Source organism: Chelonoidis abingdonii, chromosome 2 (genome assembly GCF_003597395.2).
Source record: "Chelonoidis abingdonii isolate Lonesome George chromosome 2, CheloAbing_2.0, whole genome shotgun sequence".
NCBI lineage: Eukaryota > Metazoa > Chordata > Testudines > Testudinidae > Chelonoidis > Chelonoidis abingdonii.
Window position 1 is genome coordinate 21,772,504 of NC_133770.1, and position 16,035 is coordinate 21,788,538.

At 41.4% G+C, this 16,035-nt stretch overlaps 2 protein-coding genes across 2 annotated transcripts in view; both read left to right on the forward strand.

The window, feature by feature from the left end:
• NOM1 (nucleolar protein with MIF4G domain 1) overlaps positions 1-16,035 on the forward strand; it is a 368,675-nt gene that overhangs the window by 221,254 nt on the left and 131,386 nt on the right. The window lies entirely within an intron of this gene.
• The window catches only part of UBE3C (ubiquitin protein ligase E3C), a 189,246-nt gene that overhangs the window by 55,415 nt on the left and 117,796 nt on the right, over positions 1-16,035 (forward strand). The window contains exon 11 of the mRNA XM_032783876.2: positions 13,472-13,558. Within this exon, the coding sequence (XP_032639767.1) occupies positions 13,472-13,558 (87 nt within the window). The remainder of the gene's footprint in view (positions 1-13,471; positions 13,559-16,035) is intronic.

Below are 16,035 nucleotides of genomic sequence, written 5' to 3' on the forward strand. Positions count from 1 at the left end.
GTCAGAGATAAGGGATGGATTTCAGAGATTCTCATCATCTGCAACTCTCTGGTGACCAGTTGGAGCTGTGGTTGCTTATCACTTTAGAATTGAGACCATAATATTTAGCCGTTGTTCCAGTTGAACCTCTGGATCACTTGGGTGAAGTGTTCAGAGCTCTGAAAGATGGATAAAACTGAGACTACTGTTTTTCTAAGCTCTTAAAGTTTTCCTATTTTTTAGAAATACTACTGAACATTGCCAGAACAAATGAAAAAGCAAATTATGATAGGAGGTCCAGTATCCATGATATTTGTTCATTTCAACTAAAACTAGTTTCCTGGGATGATTGTAAAATTAACAGGTTTTTACTTGGATGTCCTAGGAGATGTAAAGGCACTCTGCCAAATAGCTTTTCTTTTTGAAGCTGAGGCCAAGAACTGAAGGTCATTGCACAAATTCCTCTGCTTAGAAACCAAGACATTCAAATTAATGTCCTTTTAGATATTTCAATGTTAAAAGAGAAAATACCTGTTCTTTATTTAAATAATTTAATAAGCCTCCAGTAACTAATAATGCGTAATTTCCACTCAAATATCAGAATAATAGGAATCTGGAAGAAAGTAAAATTGAGTTTCAGGTTAATAAAAATAGATGATTTAAAAAAAATTTAAATCTATTTTTTTCTATAAATTAGATATTTAAAATTAAATTAATTTATTTTTTAAAATACGTATGTTTAAAATTAAATTTGAGATTGACAACCTATGTTAAAACTAGAGTTGCCAAGCAATTAAAAAAATTAATCACGATTAATCATGCTGTTAATAATAGAATACCATTTATTTAAATATTTTTGGATTTTTTCTATGTTTTCAAACATATTGATTTCAGTTACAACGCAGAATACAAAGTGCACGGCGCTCACTTTATATTTATTTTCATTACAAATATTTGCATTGTAAAAAACAAAAGAAATAGTATTTTTCAGTTCACCTCGTGCAACTACTGTAATGCAATCTCTTTATCATGGAAGTTGAATTTACAAATGTATTATGTACAGTTTTATCTCCTGTAAACGTAAACAAACTTGTTTGTCTTAGTGATTGGTTGAACAAGAAGTAGGACTAAGTGGACTTTAGGCGCTAAAGTTTTACACTGTTTTGTTTTTGAATGCAGTTATGTAACAAAAAAAACCTACATTTGTAAGTTGCACTTTCACGTAAAGAGATTGTACTACGGTACTTGTATGAGTTGAATTGAAAAATATAATTTCTTTCGTTTATATTATTTTTATTACAGATATTTGCACTGTCAAATGATAGTGAACACTATATATACACTTTGTATTCTGTGTTGTAATTGAAATGACTATATTTGAAAATGTAGAAAAACATCCAAAATATTTAATAAATTTCAATTGATATTCTATTGCTTAATAGTGTGATTAAAATTGCGATTAATTATTTTAATCGTGATTAATTTTTTGTTAATCATGTGAGTTAACTGTGATTAATCAACAGCCATAGTTAAAACATAAACCTACTATAATCTACTAAAATCATTTAAATAAAAAATGTGCTGTCAATGACCCCTCCTCAAATTTTAGTAAGTTAAGGGATAGTGCTTTTTAAAGGTATACAGAATCAGGGGGAAAACATCTAACTTTTGAGGTCAACTCAAGCTTTTTAAATATGCCACAATGTCATGAATTATATTGAGTATCTATATATTGTTGTCCAGCAACGCCAGAAGGAGGACAGGAGACAGTGCATGCGTTTTAATTAGGCTGCAACTTTATTCCTAAATGTCTGTAAGTACTTGGTAGATAAAAGTGTACAGTGCAGGTAATTCCATAACTGTTTACATGTATCTGGAGAGACTGCTGCCAGCCCTCTGCCTTTACTCCATTCTGGTCCCCAGCCAACCAGTTGCTGGGATCCCACCTTGAATGAAACCTAAGTGAGGGGTTGGCTCCCTGCCATAGGAGTCATGAACCCCATTCTGCCCCTTTAAAGAATAGCTCCTTTATATCTTTTACTAATCCATTTAATGAGATCACTGTATCACTTCCCTCTGGAGTATATGTATTGCATTGGTTCCCAAACTTTTTGGCATCACACCTCCTTTTTAATTTTTGAGAAACTCTTATGTTTTCCACCTCTCCTTTACCATCATCCAAACCCCCTTTTAACAAGTTCAATTTATAATTTAAAATTAAAAATACAAAAACTTGATATAAATTTTTTTATTTAAAATTAAAAATAAGCACAAACAGTTTTTCTTGGCACAAAAATTGAATAAAAATGTAATTTAAAATAAGATATCATAAACAAAATTAATTTAATGTGAAGGATGATGCTGCATTTTCTTCACAAGTTGGGAAAGCCTAGGTTTGAAAGATGGAAGTGCGCAATGCAAATCGTTTTCAACATCCAGTCAATTCTTTGTTTCGTTTTTATTATGACTAAACTTGAAAAGTTTTTTTTCATAGACGTATGTCAACGAAAATGGAAGAATAATACATAGTACCTCTTCTCCAGCTTTTGGGTAAATTGGGAAATATTTTATCCAAAATTCCTCCAAGCTTAAGTTTTCGAAAATACCTTTCGCACTTGAATTGTATTTCATTTCAAGTGCTTGTTCTTGCAGTACTTCTGACAATGAATCGACATCAACGTTGAATGGATTACATGCTAATTTATGAACGGGGTTGCCAGAAAAGTTGTCTGGAAAATAGTGGATGGATTCGTCAGCAAGGCAGTCCAGATGAAACACAGTTTTGTTCTTGGCATTCTCTTTACAAAGTTCTTGGAAACCTTGATTTTCAGCGAGTGATGAAGATGTTGGAAAAGACAAAAAGTTAGGCATCTGAGCTTGCATTTGATGTTTCCAAAGCTTGATTTTTTCCGTAAACGCTTTGATGGCATTGTGGTGCACTATAATGTTTGCAGCCTTGTTTCCTTGCAGCTCAAATTGAGATTGTTCAAAGATTCAAAAATGTCCATGAGGTATGCCAATGAAAGTTCAAATGTTTGGTCCGTAAACGCATAATATAACTCTTTTTTTTTTCTGTTGCTTGAGGAAAATTTCCACTTTGTCTTTCAGTTTGAATAATCTCAAAAGCATGTTCCCGTTGGAAAACCATCATACCTCAGTGTGAAACAAAATAATTGTATGATCCGCTCCCAAATCCGTACAAAGAGCTGCAACAAGTCTAGTCTTTAAAGCACTGTTCTTCACAAAATTGACAACTTTGGTGGCCAAATTCAACGAGTCACGTAGGTCATCTGAGAATAAGAACAACCCAGGGAATGATTGGCTAGCTAGCTTATCTTTGGTACTCAGAAAGATAATAGAGCAAATAATCAGTTTGTAAGCCTCTAGAAGAAAATATGGTAATAAGTAATAGTCAACATGAATTTGTCAAGAACAAATAATGTCAAACGAATTTAATATACTTTGAGAGGATAACAAGCCTTGTGGCTAGGGGCAAGCAATAGGTGTGATATATCTCGACTTTAGAAAGGCTTTTGATAGTGTCCGCCATGACGTTTCATCAACAAACTAGAGAACTGTAGCATAGATGAATCTACTGTAGGGTTGGATACACAACTGGTTGGAAAAGCATACTAAAAAAATAATTGTCCATGGTTTGCAATTAAGCTGGAGGAGTATATTGAGTGGGGTCCAAAGGGATCATTCTTGGGACCCATTCTATTCAGTGTTTTCATAAATGATTTGAATAATGGCAGAGAGACTACACTTATAAAGTTTGCAGATGCTCCCAAGCTGGGATGGGTTACAAGTGCTTTGGAGGACAGGATTAGAATTCAAAATGATCTTGACAAACTGGACAAATGGTCTGAAGTAAATAAGATGAAATTCAATAAGGACAAAGGCAAAGTAGTATACTTAAGAAGGAATAATCAGTTGCACAAATAGAAAAAAGGAAATGACTCAAAAAGGCTGACAAAGAAGGTGGTGGTGTCGTCATGAATAAATTGGAATATGACCAAGAGGCTGCTAGACAGCTCTCTAACACCACGTTCTACAGGCTATTATCTGCTGATCCCACTGAGGATTACATAAAGAAACTATACCATCTGCTAAAAATCTCCCTGACAAAGCACAAGAACAAATCTGTACAGTCACATGCCTAGAACCCCGATCAGGGGTATTCTATTTGCTCCCCAAGATCCATAAACCTGGAAGTCCTGGACGCCCCATCATCTCAGGCATTGGCACCCTAACATCAGGATTGTCTGGGTATGTGGACTCTCTCCTCGGGCCCTACGCTACCAGCACTCCCAGCTATCTTCAAGACACCAATGACTTCCTGAGGAAACTGCAATCCGTCGGTGATCTTCCAGAAAACACCATCTTGACCACTATGGATGTAGAAGCCCTCTACACCAATATTCCGCACAGAGATGGACAACAAGCCATCAGGAACAGTGTCCCCAATAATGTCACAGCTAACCTGGTGGCTGAACTTTGTGACTTTTGTCCTCACCCACAGCTATTTCACATTTGGGGACAATATATACCTTCAAGTCAGCGGCACTGCTATGGGTACCCGCATGGCCCCACAGTATGCCAACATTTTTATGGCCGACTTAGAACAGTGCTTCCTGAGCTCTCGTCCCCTAACGCCCCTACTCTACTTGCGCTATGTTGATAACATTTTCATCTGGACCCATGGAAAAGAAGCCCTTGAGGAATTCCACCATGATGTCAATAATTTCCATCCCATCATCAACGTCAGCCTAGATCAGTCCACACAAGCGGTCCATTTCCTGGACACTACTGTGCTAATAAGCAATGGTTACATAAATATCACCCTATACTGGAAACCTACTGACTGCTATACTTACCTACATGCCTTCGGCTTCCATCCAGGACACACTACACGATCCATTGTCTACAGCCAAACTCTAAGGTGCAACCGCATTTGCTCCAATCCCTCAGACAGAGACAAGCATTCTTAAAACTACAGTACCCACCTGCTTAAGTGAAAAAACAGATTGACAGAGCCAGACAAATACCCAGAAGTCATCTCCTACAAGACAGGCCCAACAAAGAAAATAACAGAATACCACTAGCTGTCACCTTCTGCCCCCTAACTAAAACTTCTCCAGCACATCATCAGAGATCTACAACCGATCCTGAAAGATGATTCCTCACTGTCACAGATCTTGGGAGACAGACCTGTCCTCGCTTACACACAACCCCCCAACGTGAAGCAAATACTCACTAGCAACCACACACCACTGAACAAAAACACTGACCAGGAACCTATCCTTGCAACAAAGCCTAATGCCAACTCTGTCCACATATCTATTCAAGTGACGTCATCATAGGACCTAATCACATCAGCCATGCCATCAGGGGCTCATTCACCTTCACATCTACCAATGTGATATATGCCATCATGTGCCAGCAATGCCCCTCTGCCATGTACATTGGCCAAACCGTACAGTCTCTGCGCAAAAGAATAAATGGACACAAATCTGACATCAGGAATCATAACATTCATAAACCAGTAGGAGAACACTTTAACCTGTCTGGTCACTCAATAACAGACCCGAGGGTGGCAATTTTGCAACAGAAAAGCTTCAAAAACAGACTCCAACGAGAAACTGCTGAACTCAAATTGATATGCAAACTAGATACAATCAACTTAGGCTTGAATAGAGACTGGGAATGGCTGAGCCATTACGAACATTGAATCTGTCTCCCCATGTAAGTATCCTCACACTTCTTATCAAACTGTCTGTACTGGGCTGTCTTGATTATCACTTCAAAAGTTTTTTCTCTTACTTAATTGGCCTCTCGGAGTTGGTAAGACAACTCTCACCTTTTCATGCGCTCTGTATGTGTATATATATCTCCTCACTCTGTTCCATTTTATGCTCAAATAAATTTGTTAGTTTCTAAGGTGCCACAAGCACTCCTGTTCTTTTTGCCTAGGAAAGGAGTACTGCAGAAAAGGATCTGGGGATTACAGTGGATCACAATTTAAATACGAGTCCACAAAGTAATACTATTGCAAAAATAAAAAATAAAAAAATAGGAGGACAGATCATTATTCTGGGACGTATTAGCAGGAATATTGTAAGCAAGACAAGACAAGTATTTCTTCCACTCTACTCAGCACTTACAAGGTCTCAGTGGGAGTATTGTGTCCAGTTCTGGGCACTGTGTTTCAGGAAGGATGTGGACAAATTTGAGAAGGTCCAGAGGAGAGCAACAAAAATGATTAAAAGTCTAGAAAACAAGACCCATGAGACAAGATTGAAAAAATTGAGTTTGTTTCTTCTGGAGAAGAGAAGACTGAGAAGGGGCATAACAGTGTTCAAGTATGTAAAATGTGGTTATAAAGAGGAGGGTAATGAATTGTGGTCCTATCCTCGTTTACTAATGAGAAGTATTAATGGGGTTAAATTGCAGCAAGGGAGATTTAGGTTAGACATTATGAAAAATTTCTTAATGGTAGGAGTAGTTAGGCACTGGAACAAATTACCTTGGGATGTTGTGGAATCTCAGTCACTGGAAGATTTTTAAGAATAAGTTAGACCAGCGGTTCTCAAACTGTTAGTTGGGACCCCAAAGTAGGTCACAATCCCAATTTTAGGGGTTGCCGGGGCTGGCTTAGATTTGCTGGGGCCCACGGCTGAAGCCTGAGCCCCACCACCCGAGGCCAAAGCCTAAAGGTTTCAGCCCTGTGTATTGGGACTCTGGTTACAGGCCCTCTGCCTGGGGCTGAAGCCCTTGGGCTTCAACTTAGCCACCGCCTCCCCGGGGTGGGGGTCAGGAGGGCTCGGGCGGACTCAGGCTTTGGTCCCTACTCCTGGGATCATGTAGTAATTTTTATTGTCAGAAGGGGGTTGCTGTGCAATGAAGTTTGAGAACCCCTGGGTTAGACAAACACCTGTGAGGAAATGGTCTAGATAATACTTATTCCTGCCCCAGTGTAGGGGACTGGACTAGATGACCTATTGAGATCCCTTCCAGTCCTACATTTCTATGATTCTGTGTTTGATTGCAGATCAGCATGTTTAATAGTTATACCAACCAATGAGAATGAATCTATGAAAATAACTACAAAGTACAAATGCAAAACAAGATTTAAAAATTAACTATTTAAATCAAGGTTTCCTGCTTGCTGATTTAACTCATGATTAAAATCTGTGTTTGAATACAAGGGGCTCCTTGCATTCCTCCATTCCCCACCAAGCTCCTTGTGTTCCACCTTTCCTTTCCATTCTATTTCAGGGGCTCCCTGCAAACCCCATTATTTTAGTTTTTTGTATTTTCACCAAAATCGATAGGATTTTGCTCATTGATGTCTAAAACATTCCCTGAAATTTTGGGATTGATCAGATGTGGCATTTCACAGTTCTCATATTACAGGTAGACAGAAATGCCATTGAGTGTATTGTTATGCCTACGTTGCATTAACTGGAGTTCTTACCTGGGTTTTAATCATAACCCCCTTACTGTCCACACAGAAAATTGTCTCACCTGGATTTGGAGATGTTTTAAATGAGGCTAGCTGGCAGTGGATGGTGGTGGGTGGGTTAGAACCTGCACTCCATTTTAAGTTGGACTCGACCCTGCCCATTTTTCAATAAGGATGCAGGCAAAATCAGTCAAGTACAGTAAAAGCTTTTAAATCTGGAATGTTGGGGCGTAAGTGAAAATGTCTGTTTTACTACGAGGAAGAGAGTTTGGGTGCGGGGCTGGGGGTGGGAGCACGAGGAGGGGTTTCGGGGTGCCGGATTTAGGGGGCGCTCTCTTTGGGTGGCTTCCTGCAGGCGGTAGACCTGTCCATGCTGTTCCCAGGCAGAGGCGTGGCTAGTTGGCTCTGTGCACTGCCCCCACCCTGCCCTGCGCACTCACTCCGCAGCTCCCATTAGCCGAGAACTGCGGCCAATGGGAGCTGTGGGGGCAGCGTGCATAGCTGCATAGCTGCGCCTCCACCTAGGAACAGCAGGGACAGGTTGTTGTTTGCAGGGAGCCGCCCAAGGTGAGCCCTCATCCCCCCGGTTTGACACCCCAAAACTCCTCTCGTGCCCCAACCTCCTGCCCCAAACCCTGTTCCTCACCCAAAATGTCTTCCAGACCCTGCGCCACACACACCCTCCTGCACTCTGAACCCCTTGTGGCCTTCCCTCCATGTAGGAGCAGCCAGGGACATGTCACCAGGTAGGGAGACTGCTGGCCCTGCAGAACCGGACTATAACTGGACTTTCTCTGAAGTTTAGGAATGCCAGTTTCTAGATCATTTCCAGATCTACCAATGCAATACAATGATGTAAGCAGGCGCCACAACCCAGGATTTCTACAACTCAAAGCTTGATATTTGGTTGGGTATTGAATGTGGAGTCTCATGTTAGGCAGTGGTCCACTCCATCTTCAGACAAAGCAGAAAGGATTCTATCAGGAGATGCTAATAGCCACCTGTTCTGTGTCCCATTTCTCGATGAAAGTTGCCTTCTGAGTCACCATCACATCAACCAAAAGGGTGAGCAAAGTGGGAGCACTTACAGTAGATCAGTCAAATATCATTTTTCATAAAAAGGTCTCTCTTTGCCTCCAACCAGTACTAAGACTTGGGACTTTCAGCTTGGAAAAAAGAGAACAACTAAGGAGGGATATGAGAGTTCTATAAACATCAGAAAGTGTGAAGAAAATAAATAAGAAAGTGTATTTACTCCTTCTCCATAGACACAAGAACTAGGGATCAAATAAATTAATAGGCAGCAGACTTAAACCAAACAAAAGAAGTAATCTTCACACAACACACAGTCCACCTAATGAAACTCTGCAGAGGAGTTGTGAAGGCCAAGACGTAACGGGTTCAAAAAACAACTAGGTAAATCATGGAAGGATAGGTCCATCAATGGCTATTCCAGGGTGACAGAAATGGCGTTCCTAGCCTCTGTTGCCAGAATCTGGAAAATGAGCCAACAGGAATGGATGCGCCTGATGCTTTGTCATTCCTCTGGGCACTGCATTGAACACGGTCAGAAGACACGATACTGGGCTGCAGGACCTTTGGTCGACAGTATATCGTTACTTATTTAAGTCTTCTCTTTCATCACAACAATAAGGTTTCAGAAAAGATACAGTAAGTGGATGGTTGATTCCAAACTACTTAGAGATGAATAATCTCTCCTTATATGGCAGCCGTTCCATACCCCTAATCATTTTTGTTGCCCTTTTCTGACGCTTTTCCAATTCCAATATATCTTTCTTGAGATCGAGCGACCACATCTGCACCCAGTATTCAGGATGTGGGCCTACCATGGATTTATATAGCGGCAATATAATATTTTCTGTCGTCTTATCTATCCCCTTCTTAATGATTCTCAACATTCTGTTCGCTTTTTTGACTGCCGCTGCACATTGAGTGACTATTTTCAGAGAACTATTCACAATGACTCCAAGATCTCTTTCTTGAGTGGTAACAGCTAATTTAGACCCCATCATTTTATATGTATAGTTGGGATTATGTTTTCCAATGTGCATTACTTTGCATTTATCAACATTTGAATTTCACTTGCCATTTTGTTGTCCAGTCACCTAGTTTTGAGAGACCCTTTTGTAACTCTTCACAGTGTGCCTGGGACTTAACTATCTTGAGTAGTTTTGTATCATCTGCAAATTTTGCCACCTCACAGTTTACCCCCTTTTCAGATTATTTATGAATATGTTGAATAGGACTGGTCCCAGTACAGACACCACTATTTACCTTTCTCCATTCTGAAAACTGACCATTTATTCCTATCTTTTGTTTTCTATCTTTTAACCAGTTACCAATCCATGGGAGAACTTTCCCTCTTATCCCATGACAGCTCACTTTGCTTAAGAGCCTTTGGTGAGGAACCTTGTCAAAGGCTTTCTGAAAATCTAAGTACACTGTATCCACTGGATCCCCCTTGTCCACATGCTTGTTGACCCCTCAAAGAATTCTAGCAGATTGGTGAAGCATGATTGACCGTGTTGACTCTTCCCCAACAAATTACTCCCTACAGACGTGTCTACAGAGAATGAATTCAATTAGAAAGATACCTGGACAAGTGTTTTTCAATCTTTCTCATTTGTGGACCCCTAAAAAATTTTAAATGGAGGTACAGATCCATTTTGAAATATTTGACATAGCCTGTGTACCCCTGGGATCCGCAGACCACTGCCAGTGGTTTACAATCAGAGCAATCAATGGGTCAACCACTATCTGCACAAACTCTCTCTAAGTGGATGTCGGGCTGCATCATTCTTCTCTACCACCTAGCACATATCTTTCCTCATCTCTCCCTCCCCATCCCCCCGACAAGAGGTGAAAGCCCATTCCACCAGAGTGTAAGCAACCTCTGCAACATCTCTGCAAGATGAACCATTACTAGATATATGAAGGGAGGCTACCAGGATTTCCATCCACACCCTTACAAAACATTGTGCATTGGTGCAGATTTCTTTTACAGATACAGCTGTGGGAGCGGCAGTATTACAGGCCTGGTCATCAACTCGCACTTTAATCGTTTAAAAAGTCGTTATTCGATATTAAACAAGCGGTCCCGTCCCACAATACAAAACTGCCTTAATGAGATACTAACGCAGTCACTTTCGAATGATTTCATGATCCTCCAGAGGAGATGCAGATCGAAATAAACAATCCATTCGATTACGGGCACAAATGGGACAGAAATCGACATTTATTGGCCACGGCGTAACCACAGCACACTGACGCTGCTGAGCAACATCTGAAATCGGGAGCAGTGTCGCGCAGGTAAACAGGAAAAAAAGCCCGCGAACTTTGAATTACATTTCCTCCCTTTGCCATCATGGGAGCTCTGAATCAGCCACCTGGTGTGATCGCAGTCCAACATCCAAAAAGAGCTCCATCGGGACCTGTACAAGGAGAGACATGGAGTGATCGCTTTATGGGGAACAAATCCTGTTGTATCAGACTAGCCGTTACAGAACTAAACAGAAGGCTGTTGAAAAAAACATCTTCCAACGCTGACACGGGCTGCAGACAAGTGAACCGGCATAGCAAAGAATCAAAATGGAACGCTCATGAGAGAGGAGGAGGAGCACGTGCGAGGACTCCCTCCAGCTACCCACAAAAGTAGATCTCCAGTCCACAGCAGTCTCTGAAAAGTTTGCATTGCTTGCTGAAGCCCAAGGTCTGTAGTCAAAGAACCAGTTCTGCGGCGTGTCAGAGAAATAGCTCCTCAATGTCCATCCCCCCGCCAACTCATTGCAAAAAAAAGAAAGAAATCATTCTTGACTTCTTCTTCAACTCACCAACTATGGATTACTGAAGCGGCTGAGAATGCGCCCGCGATGCGCGACAGCAGTGCAAGAGCAGATCCGCTCCTCTCTCTTCCGGGTAAAGAGACTGCAATATGAACTGATATCATCGGCCTAAATCACCCGAGTGCTCCTGGCTGGCCTTATGGGACGCGGCGCGCTGGTAAACAAGGGATGACTCCCAGTTAATATCCATGATGTAAAGAACGGCGGAACCGTCTCCTCATAGCAACGGGGCTGAGCTCAATCAGCCCCCTCCCTTTCCTGTTTAAAGAAAAGAGATCCCTGTTTACTCCCTGGACCCTGGGGGAAGCACAAGCAATGCCCTGGCTCTCTCTCCACCGTATTGTCCACCGACGTCATACCCGGAGCCTGCCCCGTCAGCATCACACTAACCAAATCTCTGTTTTATCCTCGCATCTTAATACTTCATACAACAAAGAGGGAGAGAACACTTGCCAATCCTAAGCCCCAAAAGTTTGGGGGACGGAGCGGAAGCAACGGGTGGGTTTTGCAGGGCACCCCCGCGAATACTGACCACCGACAGCGTGTTTCTGATACACTGTCCTCTCGTAACGCCCTTGTTAAGCAGGACTGACTCGATTTTAGAACATAAAGGATGGATGACTTGGAGCATTCCCCAATTTGCTGCGCCCCCGACATGTCACAGGGGCACAGAGAGGACAGCTGACAGTAAAGGGGGAGACAGAACCGCATCTCATTGCATTTACTCCGCAGTAACGGACAGAACACTGGTAAACTTATCCTGCTAATCAATCAAAAAGCAAATGAATGCAGCTTGTTGTACGCGATAGCCTCGCAGGCACCCACTACACAATACGGTACCAGGAAAAAAAATAAGAAAATCGCTGAACAGGCCCATGTCACAGAGCGGCAAATCGCATCTGCCAGGGTCAATGCAGAGGAGAAAACGACGAGGCGAAAGGAATTGTCAAACTTTGTTTTCTCCCTGACAAAAAAAGACGCACCTACACTTAGCACCAGACACCACGACAAAATGACAACCCAGAATTCAAGGGCGGGAGACGCGAACTATGATAGCTACGGAAAGCTACCCCATTGAACGCGTCAGACAAATCGACGTTAGCCTCGGACCATGGACGCACAATGCCGAATTACTGTGCCTAGTGTGGCCGCGTGAAATCGAATTTATAATATCAGTTTTATAAAACCGATTTTAGCTAATTCGATATTATCGCGTAGTGTAGACGTGGCCACAGACTTCTATACCATCTGCATCCTTGTACCCCCTCCTGATTGACTGCTGCTAACTAATCTCCCACATGTAGAATTCACATAGGGATTATCACTTGAAGAAGAAATGGCGAGTATTTACCTGTGACTGGAGATTCTTCGAAGAATGATGCCTTTAATCTGTGAAAGTGCACGCCGAGTTTTATATACATCTGTAAAATACTTGAGGACCATTTTCTGCCTTCAAATGGATATGTATGTACACTGGGGGTTGCAACTCCTATTAAACTAAAAGGAGAATACCTGTATATCTGAGAACAAACATTGTCCCTTGGATTTAATTGTTTTATGCTACATTCTAAAGAAAGGAATGTATTTGATTCCATAACTTGTACCTGAACACACACACAGCAATGTGTATTAGATTTTTTTAAACTAATAATTATTTTTTTGGAGATTAGCTATTCATAAGACATTTTAATCTATTTTAAGATACAAATTTTTTGTATTTTAAAACAATCTAGTCAATTTGCTTTGCTAATTAAAATAAATTAAGCCATACAGAATGACTTGTCAGTTTCCCACCTCAGCATTATGTTACTCATAAAATAACTCAGAGGTTTGAAGCGTATAATGTTTGTTTAATGTGTGCCTCATTCCTTTGTACAAATTTGGGCCTCAGGACTGCAGTGTGATGCAGGTTTTAATGCAGAGTCTGCCTGTGCATTTCTCATTACAGAGTTGCTGGATTTTTTTACCTTTATGGCATTATTACTCCCTTTCTTTAACAGTTCAAAATCTTTTTAAAGTTTATATGTATTAAAACTACCTTAATTTATGTTTTGTACATCAGTTTGGGGAATGGTTGATTTGAAAGGCATAATACAAATATTGTGGTTTTCTTGTGTGACAACGTTCATTTGCTTCAGTAATATATTTGTTTTTTCTCTTTTAGGCTTCTTTACAGTTTAGCATTTAATGCCAGGTTCCTGAGGCATCTTTGGTATCTAATCTCTTCAATGACTACACGAATGATTACAGGGTATGTATTAGATCATTTCTATCATTGAGCTCTTTTCATAATATAGCATGTCTTATGAAAAGGAAAAGAGAATTAATGGTACAGTGGGCAAATATGATGGTAGGAAAAACAAACCAGAAAACCAACAAAACCCTAAAGTTCTTACTAAGGCAAAACTTCAATTGACTTCAGTGGGAGTTTGAGTTAATCTTTATTTAGAATAAAAATGGCTTTATTATTTTAAAAATATCGATATTTGAAGTTTTGTAATTATTATGCCAGTTTCCGGGTTCTTCTCAACCTGAACAATGTCAGACTAGTCTACAGGCCAGATACGCAGGATAGATATAGTGAGCAGTGGAGGTGAGGAAAACAGTATGTCCCTGGATCCACACCCTAACTCCCTTGGTAGATGTGCTCCTGTGGCCATAGGTAAAATGGCAGATGGCTCATTAGCAGCCATTTACCTTCCTGCTCTTCCTCCACAATGTTCTTTGATGCCACCAGATTTTAGGAGCAGTTTGTATGTGTGCAGGGTGTTAACACTGGTTATATTTAAAAAGTTACTTAAACACTCATAATGGTGTTATAAGTTTATGTTCTAATTTTGTGCAATAGAATATTTTTCCTAATGGCAATGCAATATTCTAAAATAAATAATTTTAAATAAATTGGAAAAATGTAACTGCGCTGTTGCACTTCAGGGTTTACATTATTGTGTATGATAGCTGAAGAGGAGTCTAAGCCAATCAGAATGCAACAAATCTGTGCAGTTATTTAATGCATAAGTGTGTACACTAGTTACATAATTCTCTGTTAAGGGGCATCTGACTTGTTTTTCAGTATTGGTACAATATTTTTAATCCCATAATCTGGTTGACAGCTATTTTCCAGAGGGCAGAGACTTGTAGCATCATTGCACAAATGTTTATCAATACCCGTACTTTCTTCTTTTAGTGATTGCATATGTCCGTTCTGCTTTTTTGTGTGCACAGGTGCTGGAATTTTTTCACTTTAATGGTACCCATTAGGATGGCTCAAGCGCCCTCTGCTGCCGCACGCCGCTGGTGTTGGTATAAAGGGCCAACTGACCCCAGAGTTCCCTCAGTTTCTTTTTACTGCTGCCCATAGTGGCCTCTGGATCTGCTCTTCTTGCATTTACAAATTCTGTCAGTGAACTGTGTTCTCTTGTATTGTAAATAGTTAGTGCGATTAAGATTATTAGTATTCAGTAAGATTTTTTTTTTTAAACCATCTCAGGGTATTGGTTGAGTCCCAGTGCTGAGGGATGTCTCTGTGACTGGGCTTCATGCCCTGCATTTTCTGCAATAAGGCTATGCCTGTCAGTGACCCACACTTGAGTTGCTTGGAAGTGCCTCAGGGAAGCTCATAATGGAGAGCATTGCCAAATTTACAGGGACTTTAAGCCTCTCTCAAAGAAAGATCATAAAGCCAGGGTAAAGTTTAGACTCAGGGAGGTGGCCTTGAGACCTACTTCTGAGCCAGGTCAGTCAGAGTTGGTGCCAAGTGCCTTGGCATTGATGAGGAGTGCACCTCCTACCATACCTGAGTCCGAACACTGCTTACCATCCCTAGTACCTAAGAAGAGGCATAAGAAGCAGAGTGCTGAAATGGGGAGATCCACGTCTGCTACGCATGGGAATAAGAGTAGTATGTGGTCTAAACTCAAGCACTTATTTGCTTCGGTTCCTCAAAAGATGGCAGTGTTTACTAGGGTACCTAGGCATGTTCTGTCAAGTCCAGAGCTACATCTGTGGCACTGAACCGTAGTGACCAGGCTGCAGGCATTTGCTGCTGCCAGGGACCTCCTGACCCTGTCAGTGCCAGTATTGCTGGAAGTACAAGAGTTGACGCTACTGGTGTCAGTGGACGAGGGCGAACCGCAGGTTTGCTACAATGCTGGGTACCATGCCAGCTTCATGTTCCCCTGATGAGGTGCGCTTTGGTAAATCCAAGGGGAAACCTGTGGTGCTTGCTTCTTTAGTGGGCTTCTCCAGCTCGGTACAGGTCACCGGCATCCTCTGAAACTGCATCTCCATGGTTAGTGGAAGGAGGCGCATCTTCTGAATCAGAGGTTGGGTCCTACATTTCCCATCCTCGGACCAACTCCTCCTTAAGACCTTTCCACCCTTTCAATGGATCCTGTCACAGGAGTACTGTGTGGTGGTTTGCAAGGAGGTCACTAGGGGCCCAAGCCTGTCCAGTGGCCTCTTTGGAATCTGTGGGGCTTTCCCCCAGTTTCTTGATCATATTCCAGGCACTCCTATTTGGTAACCTCGGAAGGATATGTGGCACCTGCCCACCAGGTAGCACCTGTTCCTGACTCTGGTACTGAGCCTGGGATCAGACTTCAAGTGCCAGTTCAAGAGGACCCTGCAGATCAAAAAAAGGAGGAAGAGCATCAGCAGCCAGTATTGCCTCCTTTTCTTCCTCCCCGATGAGGCAATCTTGGGGTGGGGGAAGTGGGGGTAAGGGCA